Genomic DNA, 24,862 nt, shown 5'->3' with positions numbered 1-24,862 from the left:
AGATATACAAGTTAAAAGCATGATGTGATACTATTATATACCTTCCATATAGGTAAAAACTGATGATAACAGTCTTGGTGAGTATGTAGGCTATGATTATGTACTGATGGTGGGGGTGTACTTTGGCTCAACCACTTTGAAAACACTTTCACCTCACCTAGTGAGACTGAAGACAACCCTCTCCTTTCATTTATCAGTTGTGCTCCTATCCTAGAAAGCAGTGGCTTTCAAGGTATTTGACCCTAACCCACGTTGTAAAATAATATTTTATAATGGGACCCAGAACTCTTATATTTATATATTTTTTGAACAGAAACAAGCAATACTTATCCTCACTGCTTATGTTATGTTCTAAAATGTTCTGTTCTCTTTCACTTAAAGAGTATCTTTCAACAATTTCTAAACAGATCTAAGAGCCAACCTGCCATTAAAAAAAAAACTCTTACACATATACACAGGGAAACATACAAAAATGTTTGTAACTGCATGGTTCATCATAGTCCCAAATTGGAAACAACCCAAATCCCACTGATAGGAGAATAAATAATAAAACACAAGTTATACATAAAAATATGGATGAATCTTAGAAACGTAGAGTGAAAAAAGCAAGTCATAGAAGTTTACAATAAAGGATAATGCAAATATAAAAAACTCAAAGATAACATTTATGATAATAGCCACGATTTCTGGAGGATTATACTCTGCAAGACTTCTAAATTTTACATACATACACATACACACATTCATTTAAACTTACTGGCTTTGGTTTATTTTGCTTTCTCTGAGAGAAAATGTGTTGTATAATGCTATAATGTGTATTTAAACTAGTAGTGGGAAAGTTCTTGTTATTACATTTAGTTATGTAGAAAACAAACTCTAGGAGGAAAACAATTGTGAACTGGTGTATTTTATTTTCTTCCAAAACACACAGACATGAGCACATACAGACACACGTATATTTGTTAACATATATCTATATATTTTGTATGTACATTTATTAATATACCTCTGTATTTTTTAGAGATATTTTAGAATCTTCTATTACCATAAAAAGCACGTGAGCCTTAGGAACCCAGGTAAATTATTGGTTATACCTTTGAAGTGAACAGTCAAAATGTGACTGATGTTTTAAAATCCTCTAGACTGGTAAGCCCATAGATCTTTCAGACAAGAGCATGTACCAGGCTATGTCTGGAAGTTTTGCAAGCACTCAAAGAATTTCTTTTGGCATTACATAGATGAAAGTAGTCAGTGGCAGTGCAATTTATTTACCAACTGACTATATGGAAAACCAGGTCAAGAATAAGTTGATTAAAAAAGAAATTGTTTTCTTATAGATAACTATGTATATGGTTCACCCTTAACTTTCCTTTCTGGCTTCAAATTTTAGAATTGAAGTAACTAAGAGGCAATGATATCTAGAATAATGCGGTTTTCTAAACTTTTCTGTTTTAGGCTGCTTTTACTTCTCAAAATTTAGAATAAAAGAAAACTCCAAATTACTATTTGAACTGAGATAGTATTTTCAGACTAACTGCCTATTTCTATGCTGTCTGTTGGTATTTTTCCAGCTAAAATTCTTCTAATAGTTATAACGTTAGAATAAGATATGTTTTCAATGAGATAGGCTTTTAAATGAAACTCTATAGTGCATTTTCCATAAAACAGAATAGCTTTAAGAACTACTTCAGACCTTATTTCTAAAGGTAAACATTATTTTTATAGATCCTAAGAAGTAAATTTGACTTTTTATTGCCCAATGGAATATTAAAAGGGTGTGGCAATTATATCTGGTAATAGGTGATCTATTCAATGTTCTCATTGAAATGCATCCAGTCATTAAAGTAGAAAATTCACATCTGGAAATTGTATGCTTTAATAAGTTTGAAAAATAAGCTACATGATATATTTTTTGTCTATTACCCGTTCCTCTTACTCATTTCCCTCAAACAAGAAATAAGCTTTGATTCCCAAATATTTGCCTAACCTTTGTCCTCCACAATCCACCTTTCCTTTCCCATCTCCCTTATACATACATACACAGGTGCACATGCACACACACATACAGATATACACACTTGTCTGTGAAACCACACATCTTTTCTTTATAATAGATCTTTATTGAGTATAATTGCTTCACAATGCTGTGTTAGTTTCTGTTGCACAACAAAGCGAATCAGCCATATGCATATACATGTCCCCATATCCCCTCCCTCTTAAGCCTCCCTCCGCTCCTCCCTGTCTCACCCTCTAGGTCATTGCAAAGCACCGAGTCTATCTCCCTGTGCTATGCTGCTGCTTCCCACCAGCCAACTATTTTCCGTTCGGTAGTGTATATATGTCTATGCTACGCTCACTTCGCTCCAGTTTCACCCTCCCACCCCATGTCCTCAAGTCCCTTTTCTATGTTTACCTCTTTATTGCTGCCTTACAACTAGGTTCATCAATACCATGTTTTATTGTTTGTTTTTTAGATTCCATATATATGTATTAGCATATGGTATTTGTTTTTCTCTCTCTGACTTACTTCATTCACTCTGTATGGCAGACTCTTAAGTCCATCGACCTCACTACAAATAACTCAATTTCATTTCTTTTTATGGCTGAGTAATATTCCCTTGTGTATATATATGCCACATCTTCTTTATCCATTCATCTGTCAGTGGACACTTAGGTTGCTTCCATGTCCTAGCTAAATAGAGCTGCAGTGAACATTTTGGTACATGACTCTTTTTGAATTATGGTTTTCTCAGGATATGTGCCCAGTACTGGGATTGCTGGGTCATATGGTAGTTCTATTTTTAGTTTTTTAAGGAACCTCCATAATGTTTCCCATAGTGGTTGTATCAATTTACATTCCCACCAACAGTGCAAGAGGATTCCCTTTTCACCACACCCTTTCCAGCATTTATTGTTTCTAGATTTTTTGATAATGGCAATTCTGACCTGCATGGGTTGATACCTCATTGTAGTTTTGATTTGCATTTCTCTAATAATTAGTGATGTTGAACATCTTTTCATGTGCCTCTTGGCCAACTGTATGTCTTTGTTGGTGAAATGTCTATTTAGGTCTTCCGCCCATTTTTTAACTGGATTGTTTGTTTTTTTGATATTGAGCTCCATGAGCTATTTGTATATTTTGGAGTTTAATCATTTGTCTCTTATTTCATTTGCAAATATTTTCTCCCATTCTGAGGGCTGTCTTTTTGTCTTGTTTATGGTTTACTTTGCTGTGCAAACGCTTTTAAGTTTAATTAAGTCCCGTATGTTTATTTTTCTTTTTATTTCCATTACTCTAGGAGGTGGGTCAAAAAAGATCTTGCTGTGGTTTATGTCAAAGAGTGTTTTTCCTCTAAGAGTTTTATAGTGTCTGGTCTTACATTTAAGTGTTTAATCCATTTGAAGTTTATTTTTGTGTATGGTGTTATGTAGTGCTCTAATTTCATTCTTTTACGTGTAGCTGTCCAGTTTTCCCAGCACCACTTATTGAAGAGGCTGTCTTCTCTCCATTGTATTTTCTTGCCTCCTTTGTCATAGATTAGGTGCCCATATGTGCGTGGGTTTATCTCTGGGCATTCTATGCTGTACCATTGATTTATATGTCTGTTTTTGTACCAGTACCATTCTGTATTACTGTAGCTTTGTGATATAGTTTGAAGTTGGGGAGCTTGATTCCTCCAGCTCCATTTTTCTTTCTCAAGATTGCTTTGGCTATTAGGGGTCTTTTGTGTTTCCATATGAACTGTAAAATTTTTTGTTCTAATTTTGTGAAGAATGCCATTAGTAGTTTGATAGGAATTGCATTGAATCTGTAGATTGCTTTGGGTAGTATAGTCATTTTCACAATATTGATTCTTCCAGTCCAAGAACATGGTATATTTCTCCATCTGTTTATGTCATCTTTGATTTCTTTCATCAGTGTTTTATAGTTTTCTGAGTACAAGTCTTTTGCCTCCTTAGGCAGGTTTATTCCTAGATATTGTGTTCTTTTAATTGCAGTGGTAAATGGGAGTGTTTCCTTAATTTCACTTTCTGATTTTTCGTTGTTGGTGTATAGGATGCCAGAGATTTTGTGCATTAATTTAGTATCCTGCAACCTTACCAAATTCATTGATTAGTTCTAGTAGTTTTCTGGTGTCATCTTTAGGATTTTCTATGTATAATATCATGTCATCGGCAAACAGTGATAGTCTTACTTCTTCTTTTCCAATTTGTATTCCTTTTATTTCTTTTTCTTCTCTGATTGCCATGGCTCAGACTTCCAAAACGATGTTGAATAATAGTGGCGAGAGTGGACATCCTTGTCTTCTTCCTGATCTTAGAGGAAATGCTTTCCGTTTTTCACCTTTGAGTATGATGCTTGTTGTGGGTTTGTCATATATGGCCTTTATTATGTTGAGATAGGTTCCCTCTATGCCCACTTTCTGGAGAGTTTTTATCATAAATGGGTGTTGAATTTTGTCAAAAGCTTTTTCTGCATCTATTGAGATGATCATGCGGTTTTTATTCCTTAATTTGTTAATGTGGTATATCACATTGATTGATTTGCATATATTGAAGAATCCTTGCATCCCTGGGATAAATCCCACTTGATCACGGTGTATGGTCCTTTTAATGTGCTGTTGGATTCTGTTTGCTAGTATTTTGTTCAGGACTTTTGCATCCATGTTCATCAGTGATATTGGTCTATAGTTTTCTTTTTTTGTGATTTCTTTTTCTGGTTTTGGTATCAGAGTGATGGTGGCTTTGTAGAATGGATTTGGGAGTGTTTCTCCATCTGCAGTTTTTCGGAAGAGTTTGAGAAGAATTGGTGATAGATCTTCTCTAAAAGTTTGATAGAATTTGCCTGTGAAGCCATCTGATCCTGGACTTTTGTTTGTTGGAAGATTTTTAATTATGGTTTCAATTTCATTACTTGTGATAGGTCTGCTTATATTTTCTAATTCTTCCTGCTTCAGTCTTAGGAAATTATACCTTTCTAAGAATTTGTCCATTTATTCATGGTTGTCCATTTTATAGGTTGCCTTCTCTTTTCCTAACTTATGTTGACTTTTTAGCAGCTGTCGTCTTATAGCTGGTGCTTAACGTATGCTGCCTCAATATGAAGCCACATGGTGGAAAAAATATAAACTGTAGCTAGCTTTCAAGTCTTGCTTCTGCCTCTTACTTTCATTGTAGTGAACAAGCACACAATCATTCTGAGTCAGAATGGAGGATGCAGATTCCATTTTGAGGAAAGGAGGGATTGCATATTAAAATATGTATTATTGCAGCTGGTATTTCATAGCTTAGCAATAATATTTAGTGTTACTATATGTCACAAACTGTGAAGAATCTGAGAATTTATCAAAGTTTCATGATTTCCAAAGTTTTGTGGATGTTGGTAAAGACAAAAGACCATGGGGTCAGAAACAAAGAATGGTTTATTACAGCACTAGTCATAGCTATAGTAAATAATTTCATAGATTACTGATCTCAGGTTCCCACAGGGCAATGTGAAGAGGGCTGGGTTTAATACCTACACACATAGTGCTTTGTATTACTGGAAGGAAATCCTGAATTTAGGGAACCCAATCGTTTTTCAGAATTAGTAAGACTATTTGACCTTTGCTCCAGTTTATCATACTGGACAGTAAACAAATCCATTTGCTTAAGAGGTAGACACTACCTCTACCAAGAGTGTTCATTATATAAATATCTTTGAAAAGATAGTTTGGAACAAAGGTGCTTCATTAGTACTTGTAACTTAGAGTACTTAGTTTCGCATTCTCTTACTTGAAAGTCTTTAGTTGTTTCCTACTTCCTTGAAAGAAACTCTAACCCCCTATCTTGTTCTAGAAGATCCTAAATGATCAGGCCCCAGCATATCTTCTGACCTTATCTAACACCACCATACTGGCCTCTTTCTTCTCTCTCCAACCCATCAACAGCCTTTGCATTTGTTTTTTCCCAGATCATTATCTGGGTAGCTCCTTGACTTTGAGCTTGAATCAAATCAGAAAGGGAAGCCTTATCTGACCACCTAATGTAAGTTAACTGTCCAGGCATTCTATCAAATCATTCTTTTAATTTTTTTTCTGTAGTACTATATTTATTAAAGATTTTAATTGTTTATCGTCTGTCTTTTCCTCCTGTCCCACCCTATCACACAGAATGTAAACTTGTTTTAGAACTATATCTCTATTTCCCAAGTCTTTAGCTTAGTACCATTTATTATTCAGTCTCTCAGTAAATGTTTATTGCATGGATGGATAAATGGATGAGTTTAATATTCCCTTTATTCTGTGCTTTTTATTCCTCCTTTTTTCTTTGCAATTTTCCTTTTATTGTTTTGATCAATAATACTTTATTTTGTTTTTTTATTTTATTTCTAAAGAAGAACTTGCGTTATCCCTAGGGTAAAGAAAAAAGAAGAATATTATAGTAAAGAAGAAATTAAAGCCTCCCCCCAAAATAACATGCCACCTACTTGCTAAAGTTTAATTATATACTTTTCTACTTAGTTCTATTAGTGATAAACTAGCAATTAGATAACCTGTTTGGATTCATTGGTCCTGAGAATATGGTCTCCACAGGAGAGTGTAATATGATGCCATGCTGTTTTTTGGCACTTTGAAAAATCTATGATTACCTGCTAATTCCCACAAATGCCACATGAGTGGCATTTCTTGATTTGCATAAAACTTTAAAAAATAAGAATGTAACTAATCACATATCTATTGAGATCTTCTTATGGTTCACATGTCATTATTGGTTTTGATGAACAGTCAGAGGGCCTGACTTTGAAATGCTAAATATTTCTTTAGTCATCCTTATGACACTTCTCTCTGTATGAAAGAAATTGTTAAATAATGGATTGTAATATAAGGTAGCCATTACAAAATTTCAGCTCTTTTCTATCATTTCTTCCGTGATTATTTTTCTCGTACTCAATAGTTTACTTAGCAGAGGAGGTACGGGAGACTAATACATATTCTAGACACTCTTTTGGAAGTATGTATAGGAAAATGGTTTTGATTTGTAAATTAAATGCTCTTTTATCTTTAGTTTCTGTTTTCTCTTAGTTGATTTCACTAATATGCAGGTGTTTTAAATATAACAGTTGTATTTTTACATACATAACACATTTAACAAAGGTTCATGTGCTAATATTTTAAAAGATTGTGTTACTAATATAAGAAGTAGCCATTACTTAAAGGACATTTAATCACAGTTCTACAGATTAATAATTTTCCATTTTCTTTGTGGAATCACTGTGGTTAATATTGATCATTTTCCAAAATTTGTTTGTAATAGCAAGCAATGAAGGACAATTTCAAAAAAAGAGAAGCAGAGGAAAAAGAAAAACGTGCCAGGATAGCCAAAGAATTGGCAGAGAAGGAAAGACTTGAACGCCAACAAAAGAAAAAGCGCCTATTAGAAATGAAGACTGGTGAGTACTATCAAATTTGCTACTTATACTGTGTACACCAAGATTAATATGGGTTACTTTATCAGCAGTTTAATATACTTCTGTGAAAAAGGAAGACATGATCGCTTATTTGTATACCTAAACAGTAGAGCAATTCTTTCTTTTATGGGCTTTCCCCACTTTAGTTTACTAACAAGTAGTGTTTTAATTCTGATATTGGTCATAGGTGATTTTGGTCCTCTGGTGTACTGTTGTAGTTCCATTATATTAGCAGTTCTTTGGCAACTACTTAAATAACCAGTTCTTTGGCTACTACTTAAATAACCAATCTGCAAGAATTTATGTCAGTGAATAAATTAACTATAGGAAACTGTGGGAAATTCTCTGGGACAAGTAACCTGTTTTCTTTAACAAAATACTCTTAAGGAAGGGGAAAATATGATGGAGGGGAAACTTACTGATTAAAAGAGACTTAAAGAGACATATCGACTAATTGTAATAAATGAAACTTATATATACTCTGATCCAAACAAATGTAGAAAAAAGTAGTCTGAAAAATTTCAATACTTTATTTTTTCTTGTAGACGTGACAACATTGTTGTGAATATGTTTTAAAGTCTCTTTTAGAGACTTGTACTGAAAGTTTATAGATGAAAAGATATTATATCTGGGATTTCAGTCAAAATAGCCTAGCATGACTGGAAAGTAGGCAGGTGTATAGATGACATAAGATTGGCTGTAAATAATACGTGGTAAAGTTGGGTGATGGGTACTTGGAGGGTTGGATGTGTTCACTATACCATTTTCTCTACCTTTGTATTTTGAAATTTTCTGTTTTTATAAAAAAAATTATTTTATTTATTTTTGGCTGCGTTGGGTCTTTGTTGGTGCGCACAGGCTTTCTCTAGTTGCTGCGAGCGGGGGCTACTCTTCGTTGCGGTGCGGTGGTTTCTCTTGTTGTGGAGCACGGGCTCTAGGCACGCGGGCTTCAGTAGTTGTGGTACATGCGCTCAGTAGTTGTGGCTCACGGGCTCTAGAGCGCAGGCTGAGTAGTTGTGGCGCACTGGCTTAGTTGCTGTGTGGCATGTAGCATCTTCCTGGACCAGGAATCGAACCTGTGTCCCCTGCATTGGCAGGTGGATTCTTATCCACTGCGCCACCAGGGCAGTCCCTGAAATTTTCTTTATTAAAACATTCTTGGGGGCTTCCCTGGTGGTGCAGTGGTTGGGAGTCCTACTGCTGATGCAGGGCACGCGGGTTTGTGCCCCGGTCCGGGAGGATCCCACATGTCACGGAGCGGCTGGGCCCGTGAGCCATGGCCGCTGAGCCTGTGCGTCCGGATCCTGTGCTCCGCAACGGGAGAGGCCACAACAGTGAGAGGCCCGCATACAGCCAAAAAAAAAAAAACGTTCTTGGAAAAAATTTAAAAGAAAACGTAGAAAAACTACTGTTTTACAGAGACGTAAATGTATATTTTCTAAAGCTAAAAGTTACCACTAAGTTAGAAGCAAAAGAATTAAGTAAATTGTAGTTATATTTTTACCCTCTCAAAATTCTGTCTCTTCCACCTCCAAGCCACTAAGGATTGCAGAAAACTTTAATTAAAATCCATCAACTTCACTTCTCAATTACCATAGTTTACAACTCAGGGCTGCAAATTCATCTAAGGTTTCCCTGGGGTAAACCGAGATGCCTTTTTTGCCTTCTTTACTTTCACTTTTACAGGCATATTTTATCTTTAATAAAGCAAGCTGAGTATCTTAATGTATTGTACACGTTTCTTCTAGGGGAAAAAATTATCCAAGCACAATTTCTTGTTCACAGGAGTACATTTGAAATTCAGGAAGTGTTCTCAAAAGTATCTTGAAGTGTTAACAAAATGGAGATCAGGAAAACTTAGCAATGATTTTTAAAAGAAACTTCTGGACACCTTTTTAAAATAATGTATTACTGCCTAATTTACCAGACATTCTGATATTGAACATTAGCTCATTTTGTGTTGGTTAACAAGTCATCTAGATGAGTTACTTGATGGCAGATTGGCTGTGTACTGTTTGTGGGTTTTACCTAGGGGTCTGTCACACAGAGCCTTTTTAGCAATCAGTCTGGAAAGTTAAAGCCTGACAGGAAGCAAAAATTTTAATGAAACCTCACATCCAATGTAATCTTAATAATGTTTTCATTTAAATTTCTATTTCTCCTGAAGGAAGTTTCCATTTTTAAAAATAACTAATTTTATTTTCCAATTTGAAAATAATATTTTCATGTTATAGAAAATCACCTAAAAAGTATTGGATCAAAGACCATTATCCATAATCCAAAGAATCACTGTTAATATTTTGACACATTTTTCCTTCAGTTTTAAAAGCTTGTACCTTTTAACAACGTGAGTTTAGTGTCTCACATTACCTTGCTGAACTTCCTGAATATTTCATGTTTTACATAACTTGTGATTTTTAATTTGTAATATCTATGTTGTTGCCTCCACTGGATATACCATGTTGCATTAGTCAATGTGAGGTCATAGAAAAATAGTTATTTCCAACTTTTCATTGTGATATTTATTTATTTATAACTAATTGAAAATGTTTGTAATTATTAGAATATGGAATAGAAAAGGGTAAATATTTTTAAGACTTTTGGTGCATGTTACCAAATTGATTTCCAGAAGTATTATTCTAATTTCACCAACTTTTAATGTTTAGTTAGTTTATGAATGTGTCTTAGTTGAGTATTCTCATTTTTTAAGGTTTTTGTTAATTTAATGGACTAAAAAGTTGTATTTTTTAATCTCCACTTGCATTTCTTTGAATATTACTGAATCTGGACATTTTTTCAAGTGTTTATGGTGGATTTGTATATCCTCCTTTGTGAATTGTGCTGTCTTAGTCTTTTTCCTAATTGATTTATGTGTTAGTTTATTATGCATCAATATTTACCTTTTAAATAGATTTTCTCAATTTGGCTTTTTATTTTTATATCTTGACATGTGTTTCTTTTTATGTAATGTTTTATTATAATCTTTGTTTTTGTGATTTTTTTTCTATCATCTTTAGGTTTAGAAAATCATCCCTTCAGCAATTTCATATTCCGCTTCAATCTTTTTTTAGTTTAAGTTATTCATAATACTATTCTGCTCCATTTATTTGTAATTCTTTCTTAATCATTCATATATTTGATATATAATTTTTAATATACTAGGGTCTGTTTCTGAATTCTATCAAAACTGTTCTAAAATTTGACGATCAATTATGGCTAATAGCTGGTTTATTTTGTTTTCAGGTAGGTAATTTTATGTTGAGGTTGTTACTTTTCTATTCTTAATTATTAAAATAAATTTGAATATTTTTGATTTTTCAAATAAATTTAAGGAAAGTTTTCTATTACATCTTTTGTAAATTGGAGCTCACCTTATTCGACCTATTGGATTATTTTATGAAATTTTTCTATACTATCTCTTCCCAAACATGGTCTGGAAATTATCGTAGATGGGTTTCAAATAAATGTAAGGCTCTCACTTGATGGGAGCTCCCAAAGCCTTTATATGCAGAGATCCATATGTACCATACATTTTGACATTTTCTGGGAGAGTATTCTTCAAAGGATAGCCTGGCTAACATTGATTTATATAAACAATATTAAATAAATACTTTAATACTATATATTATGTGAATATTTTAATAGATTTAATCAATCATTTGATAAAAGATCATACAGCATTTGATACAATAGAAAGCTATGATGCAGTTCTTTTGAAAATTTTGGAAATCAACTTTGAATTATTTTCCTGTACTGTAGAATTTTAAAGAATTTAGGGCTATATCCCAAATTTCCTAGCACCTAAATATATAATTTTCTCACCAAAGTAAAAGACCTCTTCTAAAATCCCAGTAAATGATGATTATTCTGAATGTCTTTAATTTTTCTTTAACCATAACATGATTATTAGCATAGAAAAACAAAATATTCAGTCTCAGTATTAATGTAGTGTTTATAGCCAAGTAAGTCATATAAGAATCAAATATATTATTACTATTCGTTGATACCTTTTTTCATATTTAAAAATAGTACTGTTTTAAAAATAGTACAAATATGAAGTCACCTTTTTCTTTCCACATTAGATGTAGAACATGCTTTTTGTCAATACAGTATATTATTATGAAAAATATAATTGCTATGGTCTTCCATTATTATTTTATTGGTACAGAAAAAATTAATAGTTAGGCCACTTTTGTTTCTTTTATTCATCAACAGTTTTTTTTTCCTATATGCTGTGATTGCAGTGATAAATAAGGATAAATAAGGTTTCTGCTGTGATGAAGTTTATAATTATAATGAGTGAATCAGACAACCACATATGTAAGATAATTTCAGATTATAAAAAGTTATGAGAAGTAAAGTAAGACAGGATAATGAGATGAAAATAGAGACTGGCTGTGTTGTGTGCTGGAGATGAAATTTGGTCTTCAGAGCTAAAGAGAATATTAATGTATATCAAACTTATTCATTTAAAATATTGGTTTTAAAACTCCTTATAAACTGATAGGATAACCAGTCTCATGTATATTTACTATGCTATATATGCTAATAGTAGGAATTTTTTAAACATCTTATTGTGAGGATCAGCTAAAACTTTATATTATTTTTCTTTCTGGGTGTTATATTTTCATACAGAATATGGTATTGCTCTAATCTTTGTAGAAGCTGTTGCCCTGGCTTTCCTTTTTTCAAAAGAATGTAGAAGGGCAAATTGTTCAATTTATAGTAGTGTTTTGCCACCTCTCTGGACCAGGAACTTCTTGTTTTTTCTTATTTCTGTATGTAGAACACATACCCCTGAATGATAGAGAAGGAGAAAAATCTTCACATAACCCTACCCTAAACCCACAGGAAGCTTCCTTCCGTATATTTTCATTACTTTAGTATTTTCACCATGCAAATAAGAACTGTGTTTTTTCACAGATGTACAAATTCTTGTACCATCACCCGAGGCAGTAGAGTAAATTCAATCCCTGCTTTTCTTATCCATCAAAATCACTACTTGCCCTTGGCAAGACAGCAAGCAACTATTTTCAAGTCTACTATTTATTATCACTATCATTTCAGAATGTTATTTTTGTTAGTAGAATGAAAATAAACATGGGATAGTGGGCTGTTTCCCTAAGAAGAAAAATGAAGCATTAAAAATCCTTTTGAGCAGCAAAACTAAGAAGCACAGCATCTTGTATTATGTAATGGCATTAAAAGGTCGTTTGTCTCATTTTTGTTTTCTTTAAAAATGATAAGCCTGGAGGTCTCTTAAATATTCACATATGTAGTTGTGGTTATTTCTGTTGAATGATTTGGTATTACATTAAACAAACAAGCAAATTAACTACATTTTCATCATGTCCTTGTTTAATTGGTTGAAGTTTGAATACATTCTCTGAGGTTGATGTTTAAATATGAATTATTTTTATTTAGAAGATACTGAAAGTATTAAACATCTGATGTAGAAATTAAAGTGTAGACAGTGAAATTTATTTAAAGCGTGTAGCTATCCTTATGTGTGATCATTTCTAGTAAGACAAATAGTGATTTTATGTGATTATGTACAACTTTTTCAAAGCTGCACTTCTGTTTCTTAATCATGGAAATGAATAGGGCGTTTGATAATAGAATTCAAATATTATGCTTTAAGACTTCCTGAGTATTTAAGTTGATTCACTTAATTTTTAAACAGCACATCAGAATGGTCTTGAAATGGACCCAGTGTTGTATAATTATGTTTTGTGAAGGAAGTAAATAAGAGCTTATTTAATGGAGCAATAAAAACTGTATGAGCAGCTTCTATATTTTAGTCTTTAGGTTACAATTTGTTTATTATTTATTAAACTTAAATGTCTCATTTGGTACAACTTCAGTCTATTAAATAAAGAGATAATTAGCTTTTAGAAATCTGTTGTTTACCTACATGGCCAAAACTGCTCCTTTGTTTTCCATTCTGCAATTTAGAATAACTAAGCAATTAGGCCTCCATTTTAGAGGAAATACATATTACAGAAATACTACTTGGGAATGTCTCTGCCAGTCTCAAAGTTATGCAATTAATGTGTATACTTGCTTTCAAAGGCTTGACAATTACCGTGTCCTCTACATATATCGTAAAACTTAGATTATTTTCCATAATTGCATATATTCTAGTTTTATAGAGTAGTGCTTTCAGTTTTTTAGCATCTTTTGGCCATTTATGCATATCAAACAGTAGTTTTAATTATTTCTCTACTTAGAAGAATAAATAAATTAGATTGCATTGGCAGTGATTATTTCTCTTTTCTTACCTTCATCTTTTAAGGAATAATAATAATTATAATAATACTAATAATAAAAGCAACAACACCCACTACTACTGCTATCATTACCACTACCACCACTATTTTATGTATCACATATTTGCCAGGCTCTGTATGTGTTCATTATTGCATGTAATAGTTGCAGTGATCTTAGAAGACTATTTTTATCAAAGAGTCAGTTAATTCCTTTTGTACATGGTCACAGTTTTAGCAAGAAGTGAAGCCAAGACTCATGTTTTCTGACCAGAGGTCATGTTTTTTTTTTAGTTCTTTAAATTTTTTTAATTGAACTATGGTTGATTTACAATATTGTGTTATTTCAGGTGTACAGCTTTAGGTTCTTTTTCATGATAGGTTAGTACAAGATATTGAATATAGTTCCCTGTGCTATACAGTAAATCCTTATTATTTATCTATTTTATATATAGTGGTGTGTAGCTGTTAGTTCCATAATGCTAATTTATCCCTCCCCCTTCTCCTTTCCCCTGTGGTAACGATAAGTTTGTTTTCTATGTCTGTGAGTTTGTTTCTGTTTTGTAAATAAGTTGATTTATATTATTGTTTTAGATTTCATCTCTAAGTGATATACTTTTCTCTCTCCATCTGACTTATTTCACTTAATATGATAGTCCCAGAAGTCATATTTTTAACTATTGTGCTGTTATTCCTTTACCACTGATGACTTAACCATAATGCAGAAAAAAGAGACCAAAACAATTTTAGTAATTGGTTACTGGCACTAGACTATACCTATGTATTGTATACATTTGTTGAGAATTGTCTTCCCTGAAAACCTGTGAGAAGGACAACTGTCTCTTTAGTGCCATATCAATGGTTTTAAACTAGATAGCCTCTTCCTCTGTCTTGGGAAGTTTTGAGAGAATTGCCAAATTAGAAATGCTTCCCAAATGTTTCAGATTCTACTTTGATTCTTCTGCTTATCCAAAGATTTGTATATCCCAATGCCTAGAACTAGCACCTCCCTGCCCCACTTTTTCTTTTTAATTTTTTTATTGAAGTATACATGATTTACAAGAGGTTTAATTTTTTTAAATTTTTATTTTATATTGGAGTATAGTTGATTTATAATGTGTTAGTTTCAGGTGTACATCAAGGTGATTCAGTGATACATATACATATATCCATTATTTTTCAGATTCTTTTCCCATATAGGTCATTACAGAATATTGACTAGAGCTCCCTGTGCCATACAGTAGGTCCTTGTTGATTATCTATTTTATATAAGGTAGTGTGTATATATAATCCCAAACTCCTAATTTATCCCTCCCCCCACCCCACATTTCCCCTTTGTAACCATAGCTTGTTTTTGAAGTCTGTGAGTCTGTTTCGATTTTGTAAATAAGTTCATTTGTATCTTTTTTTTTGAATTTTATTTTATTTATTTTTTTACATAGTAGGTTCTTATTATCTATTTTATACATATTAGTGTATATATGTCAATCCCAATCTCCCAATTTATCCCCCCACCCTCACCCCACTTTCCCCCCTTTGCATCCATACATTTGTTCTCTACATCTTTGGCTCTATTTCTGCCTTGCAAACTGGTTCATCTGTACCATTTTTCTAGATTCCACATACATGCATTAATATAAGATAGTTGTTTTTCTCTTTCTGAGTTACTTCACTCTGTATGACAGTCTCTAGGTCCAAACACATCTCTGCAAATGACCCAATTTCGTTCCCTTTTATGGCTGAGTAATATTCCATTGTATATATATACCACATCTTCTTTATCCATTCATCTGTCAATGGGCATTTAGGTTGCTTCCATGACCTGGCTATTGTAAATAGTGCTGCAGTGAACATTGGGGCACGTGTGTCTTTTTGAATTATGGTTTTCTCTGGGTATATGCCCAGTAGTGGGATTGCTGGGTCATATGGTAATTCTATTTTTAGCTTTTTAAAGAACCTCCATACTGTTCTCCATAGTGGCTGTATCAATTTACATTCCCACCAACAGTGCAAGAGGGTTCCCTTTTCTCCACACCCTCTCCAGCATTTGTTGTTTGTAGATTTTCTGATGATGCCCATTCTGACCAGTGTGAGGTGATACCTCATTGTAGTTTTGATTTGCATTTCTCTAATAATTAGTGACGTTGAGCATCTTTTCATATGCCTCTTACCCATCTGTATGTCTTCTTTGGAGAAATGTCTATTTAGGTCTTCTGCCCCACCCTGCCCCTCTTGAAGGAGGGATTTTTCAATAGTCTAAATAGTTCTGGGCCCAGAGCTCAACAGCTCTGAAAGGGGTGAAAATGTCTTCAGTATTTTCACTGTTTGACCCAGGTTAGAAGTTAAGGACCCAGGGAACTTGCAGTATAGTATTTTTGAAAGGGCACAAACACCTTAGTGTGCTTTACTGGAGCACAAATGCCCTGAGACACCCCGTCTCCACCCCCCATCTCTACCACGTGACATTTTTTTTTTCTGATGGTATTAAGAGACTGAGACCCCATGAATAGTATCAAGAGGTGTCTGGTGGGAGACTTTTCCTAGAGAGTCTCACTAATAGTTATACAGGTTTTCATTTGTATGCAGGAGTCTCTCACTGGAAAACACAGCTTCAATTTGTGGAAACTCATTTAGAGAATAGCTTTTGTGTGCACTCATAGATGGCTTCTCTGTGTAGCTGTGCAAGGCTCACATACCATTTTGTCTCCTTCCAAAATGCCCCAGAGAAGAGAAATTAGGAGAGGAGGCTGGCTCTCAGACTTCTCTAGCACAACATATCTTGAAACCTTGATTATTATTTTTTTTTTTAACTTTGAGCTATGTGTGTAGTTTTTTGTTAAACATCATTAGGGTACATCCTCACACTGATTGGTTTACTGCTCATCCAGTATTTAAAAACCAGGGCTTCCCTGGTGGCGCAGTGGTGGAGAGTCCACCTGCTGATGCAGGGGACACGGGTTCGTGCCCTGGTCCGGGAAGATCCCACGTGCCGCGGAGTGGCTAGGCCCGTGAGCCATGGCCGCTGAGTCTGAGCATCCGGAGCCTGTGCTCCGCAACGGGAGAGGCCACAACAGTGAGAGGCACACATACCGCAAAAAATAAAAAAATAAATAAAAATCATCTTCATTGCCCTTTTTATGAATATTATATAATATTAACTACATGCCAAGTAGAAAATAGACTCCAATTTTTGTTGTTTAGGTTTGTTTTGGAGTGAGAGATTAAATGCCAATCATCGGGGAAAAATCATTTAAATCTTTATTGTATAGCACAGATTTCTTTTACGAATTTTACCAAAGAAATCTTTATATTAACATCAGTTATTCATAAATTTTTGTATTACTAAGCCTAGATTCACCCTGTTTATATTCTAGGCAGAAATCATATCAATCAGTAACTTTGATCTTATTACAATATGGAGATGCTATAACTTTGATAACATCAGTTACACTTATTGTACTGTAATTGAGGACTCAATCACAGTAGCATCTTCTTTGTGTATAACATTGAGTACTCCTTAGATAACTATCTCCCTAATCAGTAGTTATTTACGCAGTGTACACTTTCCAAGCCGGTGGATTGTTGTCACCATGAGCCCTTCCAAGTCAGATTGCCAGTTCTGAGTGGAATTATTATTTGTATTTGATGGGAAGTTGTTCTCTTCAATTTCAGAGATAGACATTGAATGTTGTCTTATTTCAGGCATAATCACAAATCTCTTTGTCTTTTAACAGACTTATCTTGTTTCTGTAATCTAATGTATTCCCTTTAAACATTTTTTAAACCTCTGTTTTTAACATTTACCCTGAGAGACAGAGGCCTCCATAAACCTCCAATTGTTTTAGATCCATAGAAGATAGACTTTTGAACCTGGTTGTTACCTTAATAGAGTCCAACCCAACACTTTACACTATATATATACACACACACGTATATATATGCACATATGTATGTACATACATATGTATACATGTATATGTATGTATATACATACGTGTGTGTGTGTATAATATATATATATATACACACACACACGTACCAGGGATGGTATAAATTTTACCTTTTTTCCAATTGTTATATATATGTGTGCGTGTGTGTGTGTGTGTGTGTGTGTGTGTGTGTATGCTAGTCAAAAAAACTATAGCAATCAGACAAAATTGCAACCAAAACAGAATTTCTTGGGTCCTTCAAGCAGTTAAATATGTCTACATCCCCTTTTATAATTCAAAAATGCAGGATGCTCTGAAAACCAAAATTTTTAAAGTAACTTTAGTGTCCAAACTGATTTGATGCCAAATCTGACCTGAACTGATAAGAGGTTCCATCTAATGTGAATATTCATGCTGCAGAAATAATAAAATTTTTAATTAGAGGATGCTGCTCTAAGTTGCTCTGGGTGTATTATGATTTTACGGCATATACACCTTTTTGACCTTTCTGCAGTCTGAAAAACTTCAATTCTGAAATATCTGACTGAAGAGGTTACAGATAAGAGACCATGAACTTGAAATTCTCAGTGACTGTCCTCTGTCTCTGTTGAACTGGTTATACTATCCAGTGTACCTCTGGCATAGTTATTCCTACTTCTCTGAATTTATTTCTGATGTTCTCTCTCCCATAAATACCTTTTCTCTAATTCTTAACTGACTGAATCTAACAAAATGTGATTTAACAATTCTTGCATTCTCCAAAAAGTCTTCTCCTAATATTTGCTCTTGATAATAGTCTATTTTTTATAAACCATTATAGTCTTGCCATATAAATTATGTGTAGAATATTTGGTTATCCTCATTTTATTTGCTTTAGTCCTGTGCTTCTAATAGTTTGTGCATTTTTCAAGAATATGGCCTTATGCGTTCTTCTCGTAGGACTTAGCACACTGTGTGCACATAGTAAATACCATGGAAGGCAGTCAGAAGATTTGGCAAACAAATGATACATATTTAATTGGCTGAAAGACATCTCTTCCATTTTGTGTTCAGTTGAGCATATTGTTATCTATATGTAAAGTAAAAATGTAGATCAAACTACAGCCCTTGAGCCAAATCAACCTGCACCTCTTTTTGTAAGTAAAGTTTTGTTGGAAAATAGACACACTCATTTCTTTACATATTGTCTGTGGCTGCCTTTTTGCTACAAGTGCAGAGTTGAGTAATTGGGACACAGACCATTTGTCCCATATTTGCTATCTGGTCCTTTACAGAAGAAGTTTGCCAACTCCTAATATAAATAATCTATAGAGACCATTCCTTTGAGTTTTATGACACAGAGTAAAAAAATTGTTCTGTTAACTTTTTTCTTATCTTCCTATAGCCAAAGCATGCATTTGCAAAATGGCTGATCTGTGTTGCAAAACGAGGATCTAGTAGTTAAATGAGTAAAAATATTGACACAAATCATGGTAATTGTTAGGGAAAACTTAATCTTTCAACACATTTCCAACAGCAGAAAAATTACCTGACTTTTAGATTCTGTTAATTTGAAATGGGAAGTTGTGCACTTGAACTTTTGAAATGCTAACAAGAGCCTGGGCTGTCAATTGTTCCAGTAACCAACCTAGCACAACCATTGTGCTCCTATGCTTTTATCCCAGCTTTTGTCCCCAGTATTTCTATACTATTGTTTGTATATCTTTTGAGATGAAAATATCAATGTGTCAAAAGGTCATAGGGGGAGCCAGCTTTTTCTTTATTAATAGGCTGTCTCTTTTCTCTTCCTATTTTTGGTCATTTTGACATTAAATCCTTAAAGTTGAAGGAAATCCATTCAGTGGTGTTGAACTTGGTCATGAAGGTTGCTCAAAGTCTGAAGTGATTATCTTGCTGAGTAAAAGAGGAACTCAGTAATATTTGGCTTTTGATGATAAATAAGTATACCCTAGGGCAGACTGGGAAAATTAAGCAGAGAAATTGAATATTTATGTGTTACTTGAAAGTAGTATAAATAGGCATTAGTGTTTAGATGAAATTAGACATTATTTTGTGATAGGATTTTAAAATATTGTTTCCTGAATAGCTTCCTTCCTCAGGTACCCAATGTTCTTCAAGAAAATTAGAAGCAGCATAATATTAACGAAGTCAACATTGAGGGCAGCCTTAACACAGGAGAGGATGCCCCAAGGCAGGAAGAATTTGACAGACTAGTGTAATACAGAAAACAGATGACTGACTGTTTTTGGAACAAGCAACTCTTGGGAGACATTACTGGCTAGAATAAATTGTGTCACCGTAGAACTTTCACCAGTAATTATCATTAATGGGTAAAAGTGACAGTAATTTTAGTAATATAATCCTTTGAATGTTCATTTTTAAACTATTAGTGGTATTCATGCAGCAACTCTTGCAAAGTGGAAACATTTTTTGTCAAATTAGTGTTGAGTCAGAGGCTCCATCACTAACTTTCAAGAGGGTTGTGTAAAGGATCACTGCATTAGGAGGCTGGATAGTTTCCCTCCAAAGCCATTCCCACTCTGATTCTTTGACTTGCCGTTAGTTCTAAGCTTCTAAATGTGCAACAGTTCCTCTTTTTTAAGTTAACTCAGAATAGCCTTCAAATGTCAAAAAGTCAAGAAGATTGGTGAACAAAAGGGACTCTCTGTATTCAAAAGCTACGAATTAAGAAAAAGGGGGTTTTTCTATTGCACTTCAGATATATTTTATAACTATTGATTGTGTTAGTGCTGAATTGCAGTTATTAGCTCGTTTCCAGTGGATATTCTCAATGCTAATTAGATTATATTTTCTGTTGGTTTCATGAGTGAATAAAAGTACTTTCTTTTCATTTTCTTTGCCCTCCATTATTTATTTTAAATGGAACAATGTTAAGCCCTCAAAAAAACATGGCAACTTTTGATAGTAGTCGCTCACTATTTCTTGTTTGCATGGAGTATTTTTATTAGATAGATATTAAATCAGTAAGTAAATAAATAGATCTATTAAATGTTTTAATAGATGATTCTACCATTTTGCTGTGCCTCTATCATTATCCTCTGATTTCAACTTTGGTAGATGAAAATATCATTTATGATCATTGGAAGCGCCTTTCATCCTTGCAGAAAGACCCTAATGTTGCTCACCTTCCCTGTAGACTACAGCCCTTGGAGAGCTTTTCCGTGGGATGCTCAAGGAACTTGGTCCAAGGAAACATGGGGTTGGGGTTATACTGTGTCCTAACTGATTTTCCCATTTCACTTTTCTGTGCCCAGCATTGCAGTCTGAGGAAGTGATGTTTCCTAAATCATCTGCTGGGATTGAACATAAAATGGCTTCATGTTATATTTGGAGGCATAGTAGGGAGTTTATGAACTATTTCTTCTCTGCCTGGAAAATTATAAGAGCCCAAATGACATCAAGCTTTGTTCAGAACTACTGCACTCATGTCATAAGGGAGAGCTTGGGAAGGAGTGTTGTTTTTCCAATCTTTCCTCCTCCCGGGGAGGAAATTCCCATTTTATGTTAGGCACCATCCTATTCCTAAAGCAGTGCACTTTGGTGGAATAGAAATGGAATACCAACTCAGTTGCCATCTATCAACTTTAAAAAGAGAAAGGTAAGAAGAGAAGGGAGAAATATCTGCAACAGTGGTTACATTGTTAGAATCTGAGGAACTCTTCAAGGTAGAAAAATTTCCATCTGAGAATTACAGCTTAGCTAAGGGAGGCCTGTGTGTGTGTGCATGCTTTTAGCCTTCTGCAATCTGAGGTCAGTTAATTATGAAAATAAAAATCAAAAAATTTGAGAATTTGTTGTATTCCTCCTAAAACTTATCAGAGGCCTCTTTGGAGTAAAAGGTTTATCTCATTTCACTAATAGATACTTATCTTCTATAAAATGTGAAAAAAGAAGAAAATGACATGAAACATTTGCTATAGTTATTTGGAATGATACTTCAATTAATGTTCTGATTTAGCTATAAAAAATCTGCTTCTTTATACATGAAAATCAAACATACTATTATTTCTCAAGAAATCTCACAAAAATAAAATTCTTTCATACAAAATTAGTCATGTTTAAAAAAACAATAAACCTTTCAAAGTGAGTTTCTGTTTCTAATATAATATCTTTCCCTAGCAGGTATTCAATAAGCACTTTTAAAATATTTATGGAATTCATGTCTGCAGGACAAAAATTCCTCAATTGTACATATTCTATTTGAGCAGACTCACTTAAAGGTAAATTGACCCAATCCTAAGATGAGATATGACATCTGTCATGTTGGTTTTGTTTTGTTGCTTTTATAGTATTGGTAGCAAATAGGTATTTCAGTCAAGAGAACAAATCCATGTGTAATATTTCTATAGATGTAATAGAAATATTACACGCAAAGATGTAATATTTCTATAAATACAGTTTAATTTCTGACTCTGAACCACCAGCCTGCCTAATGGTAAACAACTTAGTCAATTCTCTGTCTCTGTGTGTTTTAGCTCAGTAATTCCAGTGTAGAATTCAGTTATTCATGTTTGAAATTCCCTGCCAAGCTCTCTCCCTAAAGGGGTCCCCAAGCTTGAAAGTCGGCTTGGGGTACACATCTAAGAATGTGCATTCTTCTTGGTTCTGTTCTGTCTGGGCCCAGAACACCCTCCCTACTTCCACATAATTTCTCCTGCCTGCTTTTGGTAAAGGTGATGTCTGTTTTGCTCTTGAATGGTGATGCCAGAGATCTGTCAGATTGCTCATAGATACCTACCTCCTTTGCTCCCTGACATTGGTGATTCTCAGGAGTATATCCACGTTCTTTGGTTGGACTTTCTCTCTAACTTCCTTTCTCCCCAGCTAGTGCCCATAGGGAGTTCCTGTGTTCCTCCCACAGCTCTCAAGTCCTAGGAGGGCTTCTGCAGCCCTCTTGTGCCTGGACTTGTTCCCGGGCCACCTCTCGGGAGCACACGATGCATCCGCACGATGCTTCCCTGGATCCGCCACTCTCCCAGATCTGCTCGTTGGACACAAGATGCTTCCACTCTTGGATTCCACTCTCTGTGACTCCATGGGAAATTCTGCCCTTTAGTCCCATATCCTTCTGGAATGAGGAGCAGTGTGCTGGGATCCTATGCTGCATGGACTCTCCTCATTTTCTAGTCTCTCTCCCAGCAGATGGGGGCATCTTTTTCATTTATAACCCAAGTATGGGGACTTCCCTGGTAGTCCAGTGGTTAAGACTCCACACTTCCAATGCAAGGGGTGTGGGTTTGATCCCTGGTCAGGGAACTAAGATCCCGCGTGCCACGTGACCAAAAAAAAAAAAAACACCCAAGTATGTGGTTTGCGTCCCCTCCTATGTGGATAGGCCCTATATTTTAAAGGTCCTTTTGGCTTCCACATTATGGTGGAAGAAGGGAGGTGGGCTGACATCTGAGCAGTAGTGGTCAGACCTCTACTGGTACTTAGAAATCCAGAATCTTGAATTAGGTGGATACCAAGTGAACACAAACTGAAATAAGTCAGGGCTTCCACTGAGCCTTCCAATAAGCCTTGGAATCCACTGGGCTAAATTAAGACACAGAGACATCAAATTCATATTTGGACAGCAATTAACAGTGTAGCAGGCCTGGAATGATCATTGAGTAGAGCTGTGGGGAAAGGTGAAGCTAAATTGGAAGACTGGGGAGTGTGTTGTTTTGGGTTTCTGCTTCATCCTCCAAGGGCATTGTCTTCTTTTAGAGAGATGGATCTCATGGCAAAAAGGCAGATGGATGAGTATATGTAGAGGGAGTAGAAAGGCTGAGACCAGTTAGGAATCTGTTGCAATTTTGCAGGAGTTAAATGCCAAAGGCCCAAAATGTACTGAAAATGGGAAGACAAGATAGATTGGAAAGGCAGTTAGAGGTAGTACCAATAGGTCTGTGTCGCTGATTGGGTGTGGGGAGGCAGGGAGAAACTTCCACGACAGGGTGGATGATGCCTATACTAGCTTTAGGACACGTTGAGTTTGCATCTCCAATTTAAAGCCTTTTTTATTTGGGGGGTAATTTTACCTGAAAGGGCCTGGCATAGATTATGAAACACAACAACTGCACATGTTAGCTTCTTTCTTAGAGGAAAGAAACAAACTTCTTTGTTAACAAAGACAGTTTAGGTGTTTTAGTAACTACACTAACCAAGAACATTTAAAAACAAATCATGTTAGCTCATAAGGATAAGCTGGGGGCACCCTTCCCCTGGAGTCTGACAGAGGCTTGGGATGCCGGTAAAGTAAGACAGAGAATGTGTCCCATTCTCCCCTTTGAAGGAAAATGGGTCACTCCTCCTCCTTCCACTTCAGCTGGTATCAGCTCAGATATTCAGTTCCAAGGCTCTGGGATTCTCAGTATTAAAATTTGTTTTCTTGTTTATTTACCTGGCATATGCGATGTTTCAGTATTTTGTGATTTTTTTAAAGCATTAATCACACCTTATCTAGCATAACAAAAGACATTCCTAAGGTTCCTGTGTGATTTGCTCTTGTGGTTTTAAATTTCTGACCAAAAATTTATAAAAATTGGCAGTGGAGTGCCTTCCTTCATTAATAGAATTATTACTGTAATGGTGAAAAATATCCTTCCTATCAAAATGTTGCCTTCATTTAACAAATATTTATTGAACACATATTATGTCACGGCACTATAAAATGAGCAAACATCCCTGCCACTTGAGGGCTTGTATCCTGGTGGAGAAGACAGTGTTTAAGATAAATATACTATAGTGTTAGAAGTCAGTAAGTTCTGAGGAGAATAAAATAGAGCAGGGTCGTGGGGACTGGAAGTGTGGGAAGGGGTAACATTTTATATAGGCTAGTTTTTTTTAATTTGCCCCAGTTCACCATGTTGTGGACAGTGCTGTTATCCCCTTGGACTATGAGCAGCCTGGTACAGTGCTGAGTGGCCCAGCCTAGTGGTCAGCGTGACCAGGTTTGCAGACCAGGTAGCTTCCCAGAACAGAAGTCTTCTCATCCATAAAATAAGGTTCCTTTGGCCTCTGAAATCTCATTTATATTCTGCAAATTAATTTTTAAGTAAAAAGACGAGCCTTGTTAGAGCCCAGGCAATCAAACTTTGTTTAGTTCTCCACTCACTTATTCTACAACACTGTCCTCTATTAAAATACAAACTCTATTATGGTAAGACTCTTTCCATTTGGCAGTAAATAGGAGTCTTCTCTCCATGTGCAGT

At 34.9% G+C, this 24,862-nt stretch overlaps 1 protein-coding gene across 1 annotated transcript in view; it reads left to right on the top strand.

The window, feature by feature from the left end:
- DIAPH3 (diaphanous related formin 3) overlaps positions 1-24,862 on the top strand; it is a 408,148-nt gene that overhangs the window by 234,011 nt on the left and 149,275 nt on the right. Inside the window, 1 exon segment of the mRNA XM_024767214.1 lies at positions 7,297-7,432. Within this exon segment, the coding sequence (XP_024622982.1) occupies positions 7,297-7,432 (136 nt within the window).

This window comes from Neophocaena asiaeorientalis, unplaced genomic scaffold (assembly GCF_003031525.2).
Source record: "Neophocaena asiaeorientalis asiaeorientalis breed wild unplaced genomic scaffold, Neophocaena_asiaeorientalis_V1.1 scaffold127, whole genome shotgun sequence".
Lineage (NCBI taxonomy): Eukaryota > Metazoa > Chordata > Mammalia > Artiodactyla > Phocoenidae > Neophocaena > Neophocaena asiaeorientalis.
The sequence above is the reverse complement of the archived record's forward strand: the minus strand, read 5'-3'. Positions and strand labels throughout refer to the sequence as shown.